Source organism: Argiope bruennichi, chromosome 4, assembly GCF_947563725.1.
Source record: "Argiope bruennichi chromosome 4, qqArgBrue1.1, whole genome shotgun sequence".
Classification (NCBI taxonomy): Eukaryota; Metazoa; Arthropoda; class Arachnida; order Araneae; family Araneidae; genus Argiope; species Argiope bruennichi.
In genome coordinates this window covers 129,819,495-129,840,125 of record NC_079154.1, presented here as the reverse complement: position 1 = coordinate 129,840,125, position 20,631 = coordinate 129,819,495, and the positions used below count along the sequence as shown (strand labels likewise).

Genomic DNA, 20,631 nt, shown 5'->3' with positions numbered 1-20,631 from the left:
TGAAAGCGAATATGTTGTTTTTGACTTCAATAAAGAAAAGAATTAAATTAAATTACAGAATTCTTCAAGCTTTTCAAAATTATATTACTTTTTAAATACGTAAAATTAATATTATTATACATTAATCTAATATCAAATTTGGTTATTTAAAGACATTGCTGGTGAAAGCAGATTAATCTCTCCTTGTGTTTTGAATTAAAATTTGGTATACTACTATCTCGCAGATTATCAAGAACTATAATGAACCGCCTCTGAATACCACTGTTACGTTAAACTACTGGAAACATATTTATAAGATTAAAAAATTTATATCCCAACTTTAGACTTCTTTGCAATCTCAAAAATATTTCTTCTATATGACGCAGAGTAACTGAAAAACAAACATATATTCAAACGCCGATCATCAATTAAGAGTTTGATATGACATTGATTAAGTAGGATTCTTTGAGAAAAATATCATTTTTTTAAATGTTTATTAATAAAGTTAATATTTATATTTTATTAATGCGTATTATTATTTTTTCTTTTGTCAGAAATCAGCTGAAGTTGTTAATCATTCTTGTATTGTGTTTGTCCGCATTTGGAAGACCAAATATCATCATTCTTATTGCGGATGATTTAGTAAGAGCTTTCATTTATTTCGTATTATTTTTCCAAAATTCGTACTCGTTGGTATATAAAACTGTGTACTCATTCACTCCCTCCCCCCCCTTTTTTTAAAGTATAAGCAGCATGAATTGTTAATTTAAAAAGTTGAAAAATCTAATTTGGAAATTAATTTTGGTAGTTTTTAGAAAATTCGGGAACTCTCAGAAGCGTTTTAAACGATTTATTACAACACTATTGTCATGACTGAGCAGAGGACATTTTTGTTTTAAAAAATGGAACATGAGTTTTGCCTTAATGATGATTGCACTTTAGACTTCCTTAGATATCTTTCATTCTAATTGAATAAAATGACCTCATTTGAAGAACACTTTCTAAAAATTCAGTTATTTCATGGTTTGGGTTAAAATAATCATTTTAGAAATAAATAAATGAAAAATTTTATTTCCCTGAAACTAATATTGCAAATACATATGTTTTTTTAAATATATTAATTTAATTTAAACTATTTTTTTTTAATTTAGTGGATTTACTTTCATTTTTAATGTATTATTTTGATAGATCTGTACAAAAAAATTGAAATTTCTGAAATCTTTATTAAAATTTTATTATGCTGTCCTGATTAAATTTAAAGATTTATTTCAGTAATTACAAAATAGAAAAGAAGTGAATATTTCCCACCCCCTGCCTGATATTGGTATTATTTTAAAGGGTTTTTCTTTCTCCTCTAATACTGCAGGATGAATTGAAAATTTAATATAAATGGACAAGTATCTATTTTATTATTATTACTTTTTTTTTATTTGGGTCATTCTATAAAGGTGCCTTTTCTGTCTTTCTTTTCAGGGCTTTAATGATCTCAGTTTTCATGGCTCTTCACAAATTCCAACTCCAAACCTTGATGCCTTAGCTAAGGATGGAATCATTCTAAACAATTATTATGTTTGTCCTGTTTGCTCTCCATCCAGGGGAGCTCTAATGACTGGCCTTTACCCTATACACACAGGTTAGAATTATAAAAATTTTCACTCTTCTTACTTGATTATAATTTTTATGAACAGTGGTTTAAATAACTTAATAAACGATTAATTTTTATTAAGAGTAAGTACAAAAAGGAGACAATAATTGCTATACATTCTATATGAAGCTCATTTTCTTATTTTACTTCTAAATAAAAAAGTTCTTTATAAAAATCCTATGTTGATGAATGTCATGTTCTAAAGTCATTATGGATGGAATAAATATATTTATTCTCTTTTATAAAGGGGAGAGAGAGAATGGTTTATTCCAGATAGTTAACAAAAAAGTACATGCAATAATAAAAATTATATCAACTTAATGTTTCTTTTCTACTTTCATTTTTTGAAACTATTTTGTTCCTCTTTCTGTTGATAACCAATTATTTTATAATTTGAAAAATATAACTTTGAATGTCTTTAATAAACATGCATTCATTTCTTCAACATTATGCTCTTTCCTAAGAGGCTTTGAAGATTAATAAAAATTTCGTTCAGATTTTGATCACTATCTTCTAGGCCTTCAACATGGTCCTATAGCATCTTCTAGTCCTTATGGGTTACCTCTAAAACACAAATTAATGTCCTTATGGTTTCAGAAGTTAAATTATGTGACACATGCTGTAGGAAAGGTTAGTCATCAATATCACTCTTTTATTATTATTATTACTAGAATATATTAGTTTATTTGCAGTTGTGTGATGTAAAAACTTTTAATATATACTTGGAATAAATAAGTCTCTTTAATTATATGTATAACAGTAAATTAAGAAAAAAAAATGAGGAAGTCAATTTTAGTCCAGAATTACAAATTTTAAATAAATACAGCAATAATAAATCTATACAATATTTTGGTTTCGTTGAAGAAAAGTAACTGTATGGATATGCTTATACCAACATATATCTCAGGCATGTATTTATTTATTCATATAGTTTAGTATCAGAATATTCTGCTAAGATTATAATCATTAACAACTCAATTTAACACTTTGCAGACGGGAGACTGCAATCTTAATTGCTAGTAGAAAGTAATGAACTTATATTTTGTGACTTTGAAGGAATTTATAAGAAAACCGGATTTGCACACGGCAATATCAAAATTGTTGAAAATCTTGCTCACATATGAAATGTTAATTGTAGGGAAAAATTTATTGGCTACTTATTGCCATTACAACCAAGTAAGAAACACTGAATTTTACATCAATGTTTTAAAAAAAAATTATTACTGCTTTTTAAAAGAATTAACTAAATATAATAATATACCATTAATTCAAATATGTATAATGAAATGATATTTAAGTTAACATTGTTTAAGTTCAATAGCATTATATCTGAATTTTTTAGCCTTTGGTAATATTTTTATCGATGTAATCATAACTAGATGGCCACACAAATTTCATAAAGGATTCGATAATTGCCAGATTATGCTTATATTTCTTAGAAATGCTAGGGATAAGATCCAAGTGGCCAGTATGGTTATGTATGAAGGGGAGTGTCGTCTTTGTCAAGTGGATGCAAAGTTCGTCTAATTTGCCACGCTTTCTGTTAATTAGAAAGTTATGGATATACTGTTCAATTTTTTCCTTCAAGTTTGGAATAAAGAATTCTTTGTTTAACAATTCCTGCATGTATTTTACTGCAAAATGGATTTGTTTAATGGCTTGTTTTAATTATGTTGATCTGCATATTGTCTGATTCTACTAATAAATTGATTCTGTCTATGTTTTTATGTAAAAAGGTTTTGACAATGTAATTCATAAGATGCAGTTTGAAGTAAAGTTTTTATGTTGTTATGACTTATAGCACTTTACAAGCCCACTGACAGTTATCTGTCAGTGATTTAAACCGTGTGAGCATCTCTTGTTTTTTCAATAGCGCCAACTGGGGCCAAGAGAACGACTTAGCTGCTTCATGCGTCACTTTCCTTGCACAACCCCTTTTTACAGGGAGGCACATTCACACACCTCACAGCTAGAACACAGAAGAAGAACAACCATACCTGAACCGGGACGCCCAGATCACAGTGAAGACGCGCTACCCCTGTGCCAGGACGCCGGCAAAGTTTTTATAGCTGTAATATGCTCATCTGTTTGTTGAGCTTTGAAAATTTGAAGACTGATAGTCTTGAATGATCATGTTGCATGGGCTCTAGCTGATAGCTTCGACATGAGTCATCTTTGAACCTGTTTGAAGCTCTATGTCTAGTCAAAAACCTGAAAATATAATGCCCATCATGTAATGCGAGAATTCCTTTCTTTTCCATTTAACGTTTTAACAAATGCATTACAATCGATGATAATTTTAAAGTATGATCCAAGGATGTAGATGCGGAATTTTTTAAGAGCTTCTACAAGAGCGAATACCTCCAGTTCATACCTAGTGTATTTTCTTTCATTGGCAGACATTTTCTTGGACATATAATATACTGAATGAAATCTGATGTCTGCTTTCGATTCTTTTTGTAGTAGGACTTCCCCCAAGCCATCATTTGACGCATCTGTATGAATTGCTATAGAAGTGCCTTGATTAAAAATGCTTAACACAGATTTTTCAGTATTTTGCTTTAAACTGCATTTTGCTTTAAGACCAAAAATTCAGTTTTTTACTGAACTTGGAATTGAAAGAGAGTGTCCTTACAAAGCAGATTACTAAGGGATTTTGCTATAGTAGAGATGAGAAGATAAACTTTCTAAAGTATCCCATTAAACCTAAAAAACGTTGTACGTCTTTTGCATTTTTTAACTCAGGGTAATTAAGTTCTTTTTTGCAACTATTTTCAATGGATTGACTTTTTACTCTTTAAAATTGATTTCATTTTATAATATGGTCTTCAATAAACATAATATTAATTGCCATAAATATGCCATTTTTTTTCATCTCAAAACATATTTCCTCTTAATGCACACAGAAGCATATGTTTGTGCTCATGAATTTCTATCACATTGCTGAACTTCCTTTTAACTTTTAATAGGAACTCAGCATGATGTTATTTTTGTTGATCAACCTTGGGGCTTGCCTTTAGCTCATTCACTTCTGCCTCAGCATTTGAAAAAATTAGGTTATGCTACACATGCTGTTGGGAAGGTACTACCATCAATTTTTTTTTAACTCTTTTTAGTAATAAATTTTGTCCCTTGTCTTTTGTCTCTATTCTGGCGATATTTAATATTATTTCTTAACAGTTTTACTACAGCCAAATTGACAATCTTATTTCTAATAGGTCTAACGTTTGTAAACTATGGTTAAATTTATGCAGCTTAACTATCCAGTTAAAGCTCTTTTTTCCCCCCTATATTTGTTTAACCTTGTCTTATCTTTCTAGCATTATATAGATACAAAATTTTTAAATATGAAATCATTAACCAGTAGGTACTTATGCTGGTTATAACAAATGGAAAAGAAGAATATTTGTTGCTTATCAAATATGATTTCTTTGTCTGTCTACTGTTAAAATGTGCAATTAGTTGTTGTTTTCCCTGACAATTTCAATGGAAACAAACTATTTCCAGGAAAAAAGAAAAAAAAACTAAAAACATTATTTTTAATGAGACCAGCATTAATAAGAATGACCAGTTATTAAAAGTACTAATAAATTATATTATCCAGTATGTTAACTTTTAAAAATTTTGTATTGATAAATTTAATATCCATAACATTCTTTAATGAAAACTTTCTTAAAAGATTCTTCTTCTGACATAAATACCTAATACTTCTGAAAAATTCTTCTAATTCTTTTTCTAATAAAATACATAAAACTTCTGAATATAGAAATTTTTTTAAAAAATTAGATAAATGCAGAAAAAAAATGAAATCTTAAATTTTAAATCTCACTATAAATAAGAGTTATTGCAATTTTTTCTTTTGAAACACCCTATATAATAATTTTACACCTTAATTGTAACACTTGTAATTTTTAACATTTCAAGATATGGTATAAGTTAAATTATTCTAGCTCTTGCAACTTTGCTTAATTATACTGGTTACATTGCTGAAATAGACAAAATTATTAAAAAGCTTATTTGCAAAACATCAAATCGATAAAATTCCAATAAATGCTCTCAAACCAATTATTGCCTGTTTCATATTGAAGATTTTTAACAATTGTTTCTTCATTCTACTCCCCAAGCTTGGGGGGATAAAAGAAAAAAAAAACAAATCCCACAAAACTATTAATTTATCAGCCTATTCAGCTCTCAAGAGAATTCAAACAGAGAAGTAAAAAGTACATCAGCATTATTCTTTCATAACAAATTACATTTAGAGAAAAACACTTAACTGTTTACCACCACTTTAGGATAATTAACATAATCTCTTTGGAATATACTCACAAGTTTATTACATGCAATGTCTTTCTAGACATCTAGAGCTCATTGGACGAAATATGGTATAATCAATTAATTTATAAATTCATCCAGCTTAAATTTCTTAATTCCATCATCCAGACTTTTCAGAAATTTTTAAAGAAAAAGAAAGTTAAAGTAAACGTCTATTGTGAATTTTCCCAGGAATATTCCATCCAGGAAAACATGCCTTAGGAGAGTGTTCTTAGCCCTGTATTGCATATTATTTTTATAACTGATCTTCCTCAATTATCTAAAAAATCAGTAAATGCCTCTTTGCAGATGATTTGACAAACATAGCACAAGGTACAAATATAAGGTACATCGTCCGAACATTACAAAATTTCCTTAACTTCTTTGGAAGAATGATTAATAAAGTGGAGGATTTCTTAAACATCTGCCTTCGGTTTCCTGTCATTTTTTTATTCATGATTGGAAAACCAATCTTTGTTTCTTTATTCATATTGGTCATGTTTGTTCTATCCTTTCTGCAAATAGAATAAAAAATATCTATTCCCGTGCAAACTTTCATTGTAGTAAATGGTACACCAATTCAGATGTATGAGCAAAAAATAATGTCATTAGATCTTTGCTTAAATATATATATATATTCCATTTTTTTATTATTATTATTATTTCTAATGCAATGCTTATTTGCAATGTATTGGTGCTGATTTCTTCCATTATTTTCATTTAATTCTAGTTTAAGAAATCGTAATCTACTAATTGTACTAACCTAAAATGTCAATGTGATATTAAAAATTCTGATATTTTCTCTGTGAAAATTCTTGTTGCTAATAATAATTTTCTTAATTTGGAGGGATGATTTATACAAAATTGTAAAACTGCCTTGTGCAAACTAAGCAATTAAATATAATGTGGTACACTATATTTATATTTTTTGACTACTTGTTTTCCTCAACTCTGTTGCATGACTCCTAACGGGTTAAAAATTGCCAAAAGGGAATTTCAGCACATGTTGGATTCAGCCAATATATGCCCATCCAACAGTAACTTTTCCTGCCTAATATAATTCCCCAAAATGGATGCAATGATTGGTGATAATTGTTTTCGAATATTAAATGCTGAAGCTAAAAAATAAATATCCATTTACTAACATTCTTGACTTCATTATTGAACTGCATGGGAGAAAAATATTTTCTTGTCTTGATCTTGTAAAAACATTTTTAAAATTACTATTTGTACCTCATTTGTTCTCTTCTGAAGCATTCAGACGTAATTTGATTTGTGAAATGTGATTACCATTTTTCAAAGATTTATTAACGAAGTACCTTAAGTTTTGAAGGGAGCTTATGCTTTTATTAATTGTATCTACAAATGTTGAAGAACTGGGTACACTTTATGAAAAACTTGATTATTATAATTTAACAATTAAATCTTTTAAATATGCATTCAGGGTGTATAATTTAAAATTTCTTGGTTTTCAAGTTTCCAGTGAATGTCTTTCTCCTCAGCCTGATTAAGTAGAGGCTATTCAAAACTTACCTAGACCAAATACTATTACTCAGTTGTGGAGATTTTGGAGAATGTACATTTTTTATTATGTATTCATTCCTAAAGCTGAAAAATCATTTACTATTGTTAAAATTGCATTACTGATTCACCGTTCTTAAGCATTCAATTCCTGGTGTACTTTATATGTTTGGACCAATACGTCAAATTTCAAAATTAGTAGCTCTTTTTAATGAAAACTGGCATCCCAATGCATTTTTATCTTAAAACTTTCTTAAAGTCAACAAAATGAGTCTACTAATGATAGATTTGTTTATTTATGTTTGATTTAAGAACTTGAAACACATACTTGTAGGCTGTGAATTTGCAGTATGTACTGATAAAAAAAAACCCTTTAATTTATGCTTTCAAGGGAAAAAAATCAGAAGAAAGTTCCCCATGCCAACTCAGACATCTAAATTTCATTTCTCATTTTTTGACAGATATTCACTTTGTAATTGGGACTGATGTAAAGTTATAGATGCATTATCTAGAGTTGACTCTTAAATTGTTACCTCTTATAGACTTTTAGATTATTATCTGCAGCTTTCTTTATGTTACTATTCTTTATTTGTACTTTTTACACCACTACACCTTTTTTTATGAAGCATCATAACAATCATAAATTTTTTTATATAATTAGCTTAAAATTATTAATGTTTTGGATCAGTTAAACATTATTTGATATGTTTGAAGTTCTCTTTGATTTTGCACATCCCCAATTTAGTGTTAAAATGCCAATCAATTTGCCTTTTGTTTATATTGTCTTTTTATTAAATTATGTAGCTCTTATTTATAATATTCATAATATATGTTTATGATGTAAGAGATTTAATTTTGTGATAGAAGACTGTACAAGATATTAACTAAACTTCTGATAAAAACTCATTATTGAAACTATTAGTTCAGTGCCATGAAAGTAATAACTGAATTAATAACTCTGCATCTTCAAAATATAAAAATAAAAAGGGAGATTCATATTTGCCTTCACTTCAGGAATGCCAAAAATATATCATTATTTTGTTTATTTTCATTTACAATAAACATGCTAAACTGATGAAAGCCATTCATATGGAATAATACTTTTTATAATAAGATCAAAATTAATATAAGAATAATACTAATATTTTTATAATGATAGGAGTAATTGACTAGTATCCCAAAATGAACAAGTGCCTTTTCTTTTAATTCTAATTGAAAATTTAATTTATCACTTTTATGTTAAAAATAATTTTTTTTTTTTCTTTCAAAGTGGCATTTAGGTTTCTTTCATAAAGAATATACTCCTACATTTCGAGGCTTTGACTCTCATTATGGATACTGGGGTGGGAAAGAGGATTATTTTGACCACACCCAATTAATGGTAAGTTGACTCTTATAGAGGAAATAATGTTTTCTGCTTAATGTTGAGCTTAATATCACTTTTTATCTAAGTAAATGAAAAATTCTTATTCTTCCTATTTTTCCCAAATTCTTGCCTATTTTGTGCAGCTTTATTTATAAGTGTAAGCTTTAGTAAAGTTTCTCTGGATTTCTCATGTATTAACTGAGCAGCATGCATTTTTAAAAATTATGAAATTGATTTTGCTTGTAGGAAAATCTCACACATTACAACAAAGTATGTGTGAGATACTTTGTTGTAATGTGTGACTTACAATAAAGTACTTTTAAAAGTTTTTTAGTATGTTTTGAAATATAAAAAATATAATTATATGCTATTTGCAGACTATTGTTTATATAAATAAATACATACATTTATTCTTAAAATCTTATTATAATATATTATCTTTATATTTTACTTAAAAGGTGTTAAAAGAATTTTGAAATCATTTTATTTTTAGCTGGGGGATGTGTTTTTTAAAACACTGAAAGTAATGAAAAATGAGTTACTTAAAAATTATAATTTTCATGTACTTATTTATTTGTGCGTATATAAACTCATAAATGCTTTTTAATCAGAATGAAAATATCAATTCTTGAAATTGAACTCTTCTGTAATTTTTTTTAAAAAAATACATATTTAGTTTTAAGAGTTAGTTTAGTTTTTTTTTGGAAGTTGTTGTAAACTTTAATGTACTCAATTTTATTGCTCAATTTTAAGAATATATATATATAATTTTTGAGTTTTAATTTTTTTTTTTAATGTAGTGAGAATGAAATTTGAACAATATTTTTTTTAATTAATCATTGTTTTATCAAAACACTTTTTATTCATAAAAATATTTAGAATTCTGTAATTGACAGAAGATAAAAAAAATGCATTTCAATTTCATACTTAAAATATTGTTATTGATCTGTAAATATTTTTACCTGCCATTTTAATCTTATAGTAGGAAAGAGATTCTTAGTAGATATTCTTAAATAGTTAGCAATACTGCTCCCCCCCTTGCCAAATCTTGATGGCAAAAATGAATGTTCTGGAGGATGCAAGAATTATGGCCCTATATCTTAGGGACGTATATCTGGCTGATTCCATGTAATGCTATACCATTCGGAGAGCTGTGTGAACTCTAGATTTTTAAATGAATTAATTGATTTAGAGCATTGTTCAGTTTGCCTTTGTTGTTAATTTCTACAAGTGCACTGTGTGCAGTGTCAGTTTTTGTTATCATGCTTGTTGGACTTCATTCACCATACCACTCTACAGACAATTTTCAAAATAATATTAAAATTTTATAAATTAAATATTTTCATGGCTCATGTATTTATTTCTTTATTTTATTGTTTGAATAAGAAACATAAAATATTAAAAACTTTAATTTATCCCTAATTTATCCTAAAACTTGAATTTTAATTGAAATTAAAAACTTTAATTTCATGTTAAGGACTTAGCATTCTTTCAGGAAGCTCTTAAAATGTCTTGATCTCATTCATAAACATTTGTAAATTGAGAATATTTTCAGTCTTTGAACTGTTTTCATAAATTCTTTTTTATCATTAAAATTTTTCCTTTTGCCTTTATTATAAATACTTAATTTTCACTATTTTAAAAAACGTATTTATTTAAGTAACTCTCTTTAAAAGATAATATTTTTCTTTGAAAGAATATGATGGTCTATTTAGTTAGTGGAGTCCAAATCGTGACACCACTGTTTTGGTATGAATATGGTTCATGTAACTAAGCATAGTGCCTCATCAAGATTGCAGAATATTATTTAAAGCGTTGTTCTGTGCTACAGTTTATGGTGTTCTGGATAGCTGTAATTCTAGGCTACCATTCACATGTGATCATAAAAACCATATCATAACAATTGTTGTTCATGCAGCAGTGTCATTTATTTCACTGCATCCTCATTACTGCTGCATTTGACCACTGCTCTACAAAGGTTCTGAAACTTTTTGTTACTGCATCGCAGCAATATCATATAGATGTATCTTATATAATTGAGAATTTATTTTAAAATGTTTGAGAGTGTAATCGCATTTGTCAAGTTTATTAAAAGTTTGTTTGTTGTATGTTTTACTAAAAAAATTATGTATTTTTTATTTATTTGTATCTTATTAATAAATAAATTAGTAAGTTTGTTTTATGAAAAATTAAAAATGAAATTGAACTCCATAAATATTGTTTAAAATCATATTTATAAAAGTGTTGAAAATTAAATTTTAATTCAAGTGAAGTTTGATTCATGCAATATGTTTTTTCTTTCTTAACTTCTGTAATACATCTATCATTTTAATGTCAATTTGGATGTTTATTGCCTGCATGGATGATTTTATACTTTCAGGCATTAAAATTTTGAGGCAGTTTTGTTACAGTTTTTTGTTTAATAAGAAATATTGCAAGATGAAAATTGTAAGATAAAAATCTGAATTGCATTATTTTATCAGGGTCAATTATGGGGACTTGATTTCCATCAAAATATGAAGTCTGTTAAAAATATTGTGGGGAATTATTCAACCTTCTTGTTCTCTAACCATGCAGAAAAGATTATCCAAAATCATAATACCTCAAAAGTAAGTACTTAATATATATATATAAAAGTTTACTCATTATGCTTTATTGTCTCTTCTTTTTAATACATATTTTATGCTTTCATTTATTTATAAGATGAATGAAGTATTATTCTGCATCTGAATTTTACATTTCTTGTATGACTGAAAAATGAAGTTTCATAGATATTGCTCTTATAATTGTTGTATAATATAGATATTCAAAAAAATGTTTTTATTATTTATTTGTAAATTTAATGGATGTCTTAACTGAAAGAAAATTCCAATGAAGCATAATTCCCTTTATTGATATTTGACAAGAAAGAGTGATTCAAAAATATTATATTCAATGGTTTTCTTATTGTAATATAGCAGTAAAGATATTCTTATTTCATTCTAAATTTATGAAATATGAGAATAAATGTTTTACTTGAAAATTGTTAACCATTTGTAAATCAGTTTTTTCCCACAATTTTTTTCCAATTTTCTACTTGCTTTCCCATTGTACAAATTAAAAATAATCTTAACTTTTGAGAAATAGCATAAATTAAGTAGGAAGTTAACATTTGAGACCAATAATTTTGAAAATTGCTTAAATAAGTAAAGTAAATGAAATTCAGATTAAAAAAAAAAATTTTTTTTAGATTTAGTTCAAGTTTTTATTATTCTACAAAAAAAAAGGATGTTAAACAGATTCAATTGTTTTTTAGGTAACAGGCAAAATTGATTAATTATTTATATCCAACCTTCTGAAAGCTATATGATAACATATGTAGAATCAGCTAAAATTCTTGAGTTTTATTTTTCAAAAATTATAATAATGATCAATTATTTTATAGTCACTAAGATTTTTTCAATAAAATGAGCGTTTATTAATTTTGCCATCTCTTTTAGTTGGTAATTGCTTGGTATAAAATTTATCTTTTGGGTAAGAGTAACGAAATTTTGTTCCACATTTAGTTTTGCATTATCCTCTTCATTATATTTTGAAACCTTCAGTAAAATTGACTGTATATTACTTTAATAAATAAAAAGTATTGTTATGTTTTTAAAAAATACATAATATTTTTTCTGTATCTATTTGTTTTAACTGACTGTAATTTAAACATATGAAAAAATATGGCCAGTGTTTTATATTTTGTAAACTTAAACATGAAGATTTCATTTATTGCAAAATAAAATACAAAATAAAGTTAATTTACATTTTTTCTTAGAAATTTACATTTTATTAATAAATGAAGATTGGGTGGTTGTGAAGGAGATGTATTGAAGCATAGCTATTACTAGATACATTTTTTTCTGTACTTCAAACACTTAGTTTTAATGGGATTTTTTTATAGTGTTAGAAAATCATAAATTTATAAATGCATATCTCTTCTTCTTTTTTTTTTTTTTTTTTTTTTTAATCTTTAGCCCCTCTTTTTGTATGTTGCTCATCAAGCAGTTCACAGTGCCAATATGTATGCACCTTTGCAAGCTCCAGTTGACTATATCAAACGATTCTCCCATATCAAGGATAAAAAAAGGAGAATATATGCTGGTAATGCTTTTCATTTTCTGCTGCACATTAGTTTCATAATGCAGCATATGATAGAGTAAAAGTCAGTTTGGCTTGTAAATAAATTAAGTACCAAAAACTTCCTTGAAGGATCTATTGTTAACAAAAACGTTCTGGTTAATTATCTATCTATTAATATTTATCTCTATATAAATTGATAATCCATTTGTTTGTTTATACATATATGTTTAACGAAATTTCAAGGTGCTCTAATCCATTTCTTAGAGCACCTTCTCTGATTCTCTGCACTATTAAAAAGTTTCTACTACCTCTAAAGAGGTGCTCTGAAGGTTAAAAGATTTTGCGATTTTCTGCCATAATATTTGAACAAATCATTACTCAAAAATTATTTTACACTATCTGAAATTTTTAAAAAAATTATCTCTTTAATGACATAATTTCATTTTTTATCGTCAATGGTGTTTAATCTACTATACTTAAGTTTATTGAATGGTTTGTTTATTATTTGAGAAATTGAGCATATTCAAAGTAGATTGGAGAATTTTATTAAAACAATGAGCTGCTATAAGAAAAAGTCGATCCTGATTTTGATGAATAAGTTCAAAAAGTTCCACAAAATTCATTTGTTGCATTCTGCTGTCTTTGTAACAAGATAATAATCCTAAGTAATATGGGGAAAGGGCACTTACAAAAAAGGAAAAGATATCAGACTGCGTGTCAGTTAAAAAAAATCATCATCGATGGCGGACTTTGTATCTAAAAGAAATAGAGGAAAAGATGACACGTCAAATCCGAAAATGTCAAATTTAATTTCCGAAAATAAGGTGATTTCGAATTTTTTAGTTTAAGAGCAATTACTTAAAGCTGAATTTTTATGGGCATTAAAACTTGTTGTGTCACCTTCGTTCTTTAATGCATTTAATGATATATCAGAAATATTTTCTCATATGTTCACTGAGAAATAATATATCCCCCTCCCCTTAATATATAAATATTGTCTTGCTAAATTAATAAATAAAGAGAAAATGTTTTTTTATGTATGTAAATATAATTTTTTTTAATATGCAGTTATTTCGAATAATGTTAAATTGTTACTACTTTTCTTTCATTTTCCACTCCTTAAAACCATAGTGCGTTATTATCACATGAGTGTTATTTCCATATTTCCTCGTATCTTGAATATGCATACAGGAAAAACACATCGGTTTTTTTTTTTTTTTTTTGTTTTGTTTTTTTTTTCTTTTAAGATTTCAATAGCAACCCTGTTGGAGAAAAAAACCACTGCTAAATTAATAAAAGGCAGGTTTATCTGGCCTTGCAATATCATTAAAAAAGTAATTTTTAAAATTTCTAAATGGTGTAAAATTGATTTTTGTGCAATAATATTTTTACAGGTTATCATAGAAAATCGTTAAAATTCATCTTAATTTTTTTAATTAAATTTTTTTTTAAAAATCGCACCGACATTCCCATTTTTTAAGATATGTATCTACCAGTTTGATAGCGCTAGATTAAAAGGTCTGGCTTACAGAGTGCCAGCCCCCCCATATATATATTCATCTTTCTTACCAGTTGGTTCAGAAAAAATTGTGGTTATATTTGATTTCAGAAAAATCGTTTAGATATGTTATAATAAATGTAACCACAAACTGGATACTCCGACCCGCAGAAAGGCACATAGAAAAATCTGAATGACCGGACCGCAGCAATAGCAACAATGGCCGGAACTGTGGCTGGGTCCTAAGGGCCATCACCAGCCACGGTACAACGCTTCCCTTAGGAAGTGCGTCCCGTTATCGATGGGAAGAGCTTGACCTCCACATTTTTTGTACCCACTAGGATGGCGAGAACCACCCACCATGATGGAAAAACCTTATTTACGATGTGCCCCCCCCCTTGCCCATGGGACTTATGATAAATGTAATAAACTGATGTTTAAGTATAACTGCTAGTGATTATCAATAACCACCATTAATTATACGTAATAACTGGATTAATTGCATTGACCATTACAGATATGACTTCGTATCCAAGATTCCACCAAATTGTTTGACATATAACCATGTATTTCTTTTTTTTTTTTTTTTATTGCCTCCCTTAAGTTATATGCATGAACCTTTCCAATGGAAACCAGTCTCGTGATATCATACCGCTGTGAAAAACGCAAAAGTCTGTTTTACCTCTCTTCTAACTTATGTGCTACTATAACTTCACTTTTTTATTTGTCTTGTAAACTCCGCAGATATTAAACAAATTCTTCTCTAATTTTCAACAATGAAAGAAAAACATGCAACAAAATATTTGATTAAATTATAAAAACTTGAAATTCAGGACAGCAATTTAATCTAATAAAAAAATAGAATTTTTTTTAAAAAAAATTCTAAAATTTAGCAGAAGTTTGCACGACTATTAAATTAGTATCATTAATTTTTTTTAATTTTAAAATTGTGTAATAATATTTTCTAAAAAATAATTCACGGAAAAGCGCTAAAATTCAATTTAATTTTTAACTAGTTAAAAATCCAAAAAAATATTTACACGTTCCTACCCTCCAATATGTGAATATGGGCCCAAGTTAGTACTGTAGATCAAACAGCCTGGCCTGCAAAATACTATCACATACGCATTTATCTTTATTTATTAGTAAAAATATAAGCAGATATTAAGGGGGGAGGGGATAAGCAGACATTTTGTGAACGGAGGTCACCAAAAAATGTTTCTCTCGGCTCTAAATTATTAAAATCTCAAATTTTAGTCATTTTTTAAAAATATTAAATTAAAAAAAATATTAGAAAAATCATATAACAGGTATTGAATACTTCCATTTGGACGCTATTGCTGTTTTTAATATTTGTCTTTTTTTTTCCATACGTGTTTCATTTTACTGAATATCTTTTTAACTTTTGTATATGTATCCAAATGAGATAATTTAGTATTGCTTTGTTGTATTTAGTATTGACTTTTTCATTCATTTTTTACGCTATAGCTATGGTGTCTGCCCTGGATGACTCTGTTAGTCAGATTATCAAAAGCTTGCACACGAAGAACATGCTGAACAACTCCATCATTGTTTTCAGCACAGACAACGGTGGACCGGCCGCTGGTTTTAACGACAATGCAGCCTCCAACTGGCCTTTGCGAGGCGTCAAAGCCACCTTGTGGGAAGGTGGAGTAAGGGGTGTATCTTTTATTTGGAGCCCTCTTCTAAAGAATCCAAAAAGAACTTCCTGGGATTTGATGCATATTACTGATTGGCTACCTACTTTGTACAGGGCTGCAGGTAAGTTCATTTGACTGCATCAGTTGTTCAACTTTGACTTCAATTGAATTTGCATTCTGCTTGTTTTTTTTTTTTTTTTTTTTTTTGTTGTTGTTGTTTTTTTTTCCCCCGAATTCTCGTTATTTTCATTTTGACAAGCTTTTCGGCGAGTGATACTGATGTTATAACTCCTGTGAATGGTAGTAATGAGCGGCGCAATACGACAGAGGACATTAAAAGAGTTGGCACTACTTCAATATACCCAGTCGCTGCTCCAGTAAGTAACCTTTCGATATGTGTTCCATTTCAGGTGGCAATGTCAAGTCTCTTGGGAAATTAGACGGTTTTGATCTCTGGGGTACACTGTCGTTAAAGCGCCCTTCTCCAAGATCGGAAGTCCTCCTGAATATCGATCCCATCAACCGAGTTTCGGCTCTTCGAGTAGGCGACATGAAACTCGTGCAAGGGACAGTGTATGACGGACAGTGGGATGGATGGTATGGTCCCTCTGGTAGAGATCCGAATCTACAAGAGGGCTTGGGCTCCAAAGAGAGCGTCTCCTGTCCACCGAAACCTGCAAATGCTTCTACCAACTGCAAACCCGCTAAGAAACCATGCCTATTTAATGTAACCAAAGACCCATGCGAATTTTACAATTTGGCCAATGATTACCCCGAGGTAAAATTTTCTTTTATTATACCTTAAATAGATCATATATGAATGCGGGGAGTTTGATATTGAAATTTGTCTCATCTTTGTGCTTCATCTCTATTTGTAACTGCCCTTAAAATGTGAGTGTAAACATATGGCTCAAAATTGCCAGATCATGCTGTCACGATGCAAAAGCTTTGCCATGAGTGTCTTATACTGATTAAGTACCGAATTTCTGTTATTGCACATATAAGGACATTATTACCACATTTAAGGGAATGATTTTTAACGCCTAAATTTGTTGAATTAATAAAGTAACAAAAGCTACGAGAAATGTTTATCTCCAAGAGATCACCATTTCAAAGATCTTATTAATATATCTTTGTTTTTTAATATATTTTTATCTTTTTAGTCTATTTATCTTATTGAGATATTAAAAATGCGAATTAAAATTTCAAATTAGGGTAGAAACTAGGTAATACGAAATGAAGCAAGTTTCATGTTAGCAATGCCTTCTCTCTGTCTATCTCTTTTTCATATTATCAAGGCCTTTGACCGAAAGAATTTCATGACTGTTCTTGATCAAAGCGTAGAAAGAATCGAGGATTACATTACTGATAAATTTCCTATAGTTGCTCACTAAAAAATCATTTGCATTTTTAAATGATTGAAAGTATAAAAAAGAAGATTTTCTGCTTTACTTGAAAAAAAGTTTTATTCCGTTGTGTAGGATCGTCAATGCCGTATTTGAAATGTTCCTCCAAATCTAAACAGGGCCGACCGTATAGAGGATGCAATACACCCTCCGCCTCAACCTGAACTAGAGACCATTAAGAGCTAAATGCTCATTCTTTTATTTTTTACATTTTCAAAAACAGAAAATAACATTACGATTTGGTTTGCTTTCACATTTATTAGTGTTATTCTCAAAAGTTTTTTGGTAAATCTATAACAGAAATTCCTGTGCTCAAAAGAAGGAAGTTGCCTCAAATATCGAAAGCATTTATTCCTGAAAAAAAGAGGTCGTATCCAAATGGAACATAATGTCATAATTAGAGGATGCTTTAAAAGCATAATCTTGAAGCCCTCAATAACTTTCTCTTATGGTCAGTATTGGTGACCAATTTCGGGAATAATTGGCAACTTTCTACTGCACTTTCTTTACTCATTTGAGAATGATCTTGCTGAGTTATTACGCCGTCATGATGTGAAAACTGATCTATGATACATTCTGTGGATAAGTAGGCTATATAAAAGCAGGCTGTATGCAATTGAGACCTCCCGTTCAAAAGGTTTAAAAGTAATAGATCCTTAAACTTTCTTAACTATGATGCTACGCTCCATAGGTACTTCAAAACTGCATCGGAGGTACTCGCTTTCTGCTGAGAAATAGCGGGTAGTTAAATAATTGTCACCGCAATTGCTGGAAGCTTGAAACTAATGAGACTAGCATATTAATGAAATTTCTACGAGCCATCAAGAGTGATTAACTCTCCGTACAGCATGGCTTTCAATGAAAGAGGCGGAGATGGCAATGTTGTAGTCTGGAAAACTAAAAATGCAAGCCTCACTATGGCAATTTTAAATTCCTCTTTCGTAGGTCTTTCGTTGCATTTTTTTTTTTTTTTTTTTTTTTTTTTTTGTATTTTTGAATATTTTTATTTCTACTTCTGGAGTTAGTTTGTGCCTTTTGATGTTACATGTGAAATTATCTCTCCCATCCATCAATGCATTTAAAATTATTTAGCTATTTTTACAATTGTAACTAGAGTTTTGAAATAAATTTTCGCAAAATATTGTAAATTTATGTAACACATGCTTAGGTGAAATCCTCTCCTCCCGCCCACCAAAAAAAATGCTCACATTTAAAAAAATTTCCTTTTTTAATATTTACTTTTAATTTAATTAAACTAAAAGTGCATTTCAAAAATATATGGACATGCGAATTTTTCATGTAATAGTTCAAAAAATTAAGCAATAATCATGAAAAAAATAACAAGCATATGGAATCATAACTTATTTTATGACAATTTAAAGTGACTGAGTTTCAGCTGCTCTCCTTACCGCTGTTTGGGATTGAATTCTTACTAATTCCTAAATTAAGTCTTTGGTCTTGGGATTTATTTGCTTGTTTTTTCTTGGAATTTTCATTTTTCTTTTCCTTCCTGCAATGTCAGACCTTTCTAGTACTCTTTAAAATGATATTTTTCAACTCCGAAATTGTTGATTCTCTTGTTAAGTTTTACCCGTCCCTTCAATAACCAATAAAAAAATCTGCTTTCTTAAAGCCTTTTGCAATTTAAATCATTTTAAAGTAAATGAAAAGAACATAATCTAGAAAAAGAATTTTAAGACTTTATAGAAATTTCATTTCATTCAGTAGATTCATCTGCTAAAATAGTTTTAAGAGATGAAATAATAATTAATTGTCATTCAAAAAAATAAGTAATTTCATTTCACTCGCAAAGGTAAGAGCGCTTGTATACCCTGCCATTTTCCAGTTTTTAGGTTTAGAAGATATAAAATCAAAACTCAAATAAACGAACTGATATTCTCGTTGCATGAAAGAAAGGAAAATAGAAAAAAGAAGAAGAAGAAACATTTATATGCGTATATAGATGACGTCAGACATCAATAATCTTATGTCTTGTTACAGATCGTCGAAGGGCTTCTGAAGCGTCTCTCTGAGTACAACGCTACTGCCATCCCCCCCGGCAACAAGCCGATGGATCCAAAAAGTAACCCTAAGTACCACAACTACCAGTGGATCAACTGGATGGATTACTCTATCTGATGACTCTGGCTTTCTTCTTTAATGTTTAAGAAGTAATGTTAATTCTGCTGATAATTGAGATGTTTAATTTTTGGATGAAAGTATTGTCTGTAATTACGCAGCATATGTATATTTTTGGAAAATATTTATGTGTTTTGATAGATAAATATCGTAGACCAATAGTTTTTTTTTTTAATAGAGAGTTCCATTTGCCATCCATGATGCGTGCCAAATACTACAATGATATCTGATGATGGGTGGCAAGTGCAACTGTATGCAGATGATGCTATAACATATTATTTTGTCCAGTGAAATATGTTGATTGGGTGTCTATAACACCTCTGCTTTGCGTTCAGTGAGATAATGAAAAGGGAATTACAAATATCCTTCAGAGGACGCCATGAAAATAAAAGGCTGGTGCATGTAATGTTACATTTCAAAGCCAAAAATGAAAAAGAGGCAAAAAATAACGAATCATAGGCAGCTATTTACACATAGGGCTGAATCCAAATCGATTTTTCAAAGATCATTTATTGGTAATCTGGCGATGCTTTGTGAGACAGGATGCATCGTCACTATAAATCGAGACTCCTGATCCATAATTCAAGATCATTGTTAAATGTGGTTCTTATGCTCATCGCTTTTGTATGCACACATCTGTTCAAAGGCGAAATGATTGATGAAGACATCTGATCCCTGTTAGCACTTTTTATTTGTATTTTATTGACTGAGTTATTTGAAAAGTCTGATTTTGAAAAGATGAAAAAAATGGCTAATAAAAGAACGTGAATAATTGTGTGGCTGTTCTTGACTTCCACACACACACACATATGTAATTTAATCTTTTGAAATACATTAAAACAAATTATTTACTATACGTTTTTAAAATTTTGTATTTTTGAAATAACTTTTTAATCCATTAAACGAAAAATTTTAGTGTCTCATTTTCAACTCATTAACGACATAAGTCAGCATTCTATTTCATTAAATTTACAGATATTTTCTACAGTTGCAAATTTAAG

At 28.9% G+C, this 20,631-nt stretch overlaps 1 protein-coding gene across 4 annotated transcripts; it reads left to right on the top strand.

The window, feature by feature from the left end:
* The first annotated feature begins 216 nt into the window (after positions 1-216).
* Positions 217-20,392, top strand: LOC129965581 (arylsulfatase B-like). 4 transcript variants are annotated; one of them, XM_056079601.1, is made up of 11 exons: positions 217-434; positions 534-621; positions 1,453-1,612; positions 4,594-4,706; positions 8,727-8,837; positions 11,306-11,431; positions 12,821-12,947; positions 15,913-16,206; positions 16,496-16,863; positions 19,493-19,662; positions 19,809-20,392. In XM_056079601.1, exons 1-10 carry the CDS (start codon positions 421-423, stop codon positions 19,628-19,630), a joined length of 1,539 nt encoding a protein of 512 aa, XP_055935576.1. In that variant the 5' UTR covers positions 217-420; the 3' UTR covers positions 19,631-19,662; positions 19,809-20,392. The 4 variants fall into 4 exon arrangements, with proteins under 4 accessions (XP_055935576.1, XP_055935574.1, XP_055935575.1 ...); XM_056079599.1 differs by having other exon boundaries at positions 19,493-20,392; XM_056079600.1 differs by lacking the exon at positions 4,594-4,706 and adding an exon at positions 2,142-2,254 and having other exon boundaries at positions 19,493-20,392.
* Positions 20,393-20,631: the final 239 nt, after the last annotated feature.

Bases quoted from the DNA above. Each gene is read 5' to 3' on its own strand.
- LOC129965581 (XM_056079601.1), top strand. The intron at 8,838-11,305 runs GTAAGTTGACTC...TTATTTTATCAG, and splicing joins TTGACCACACCCAATTAATG to GGTCAATTATGGGGACTTGA. The intron at 16,864-19,492 runs GTAAAATTTTCT...GTCTTGTTACAG, and splicing joins TGGCCAATGATTACCCCGAG to ATCGTCGAAGGGCTTCTGAA.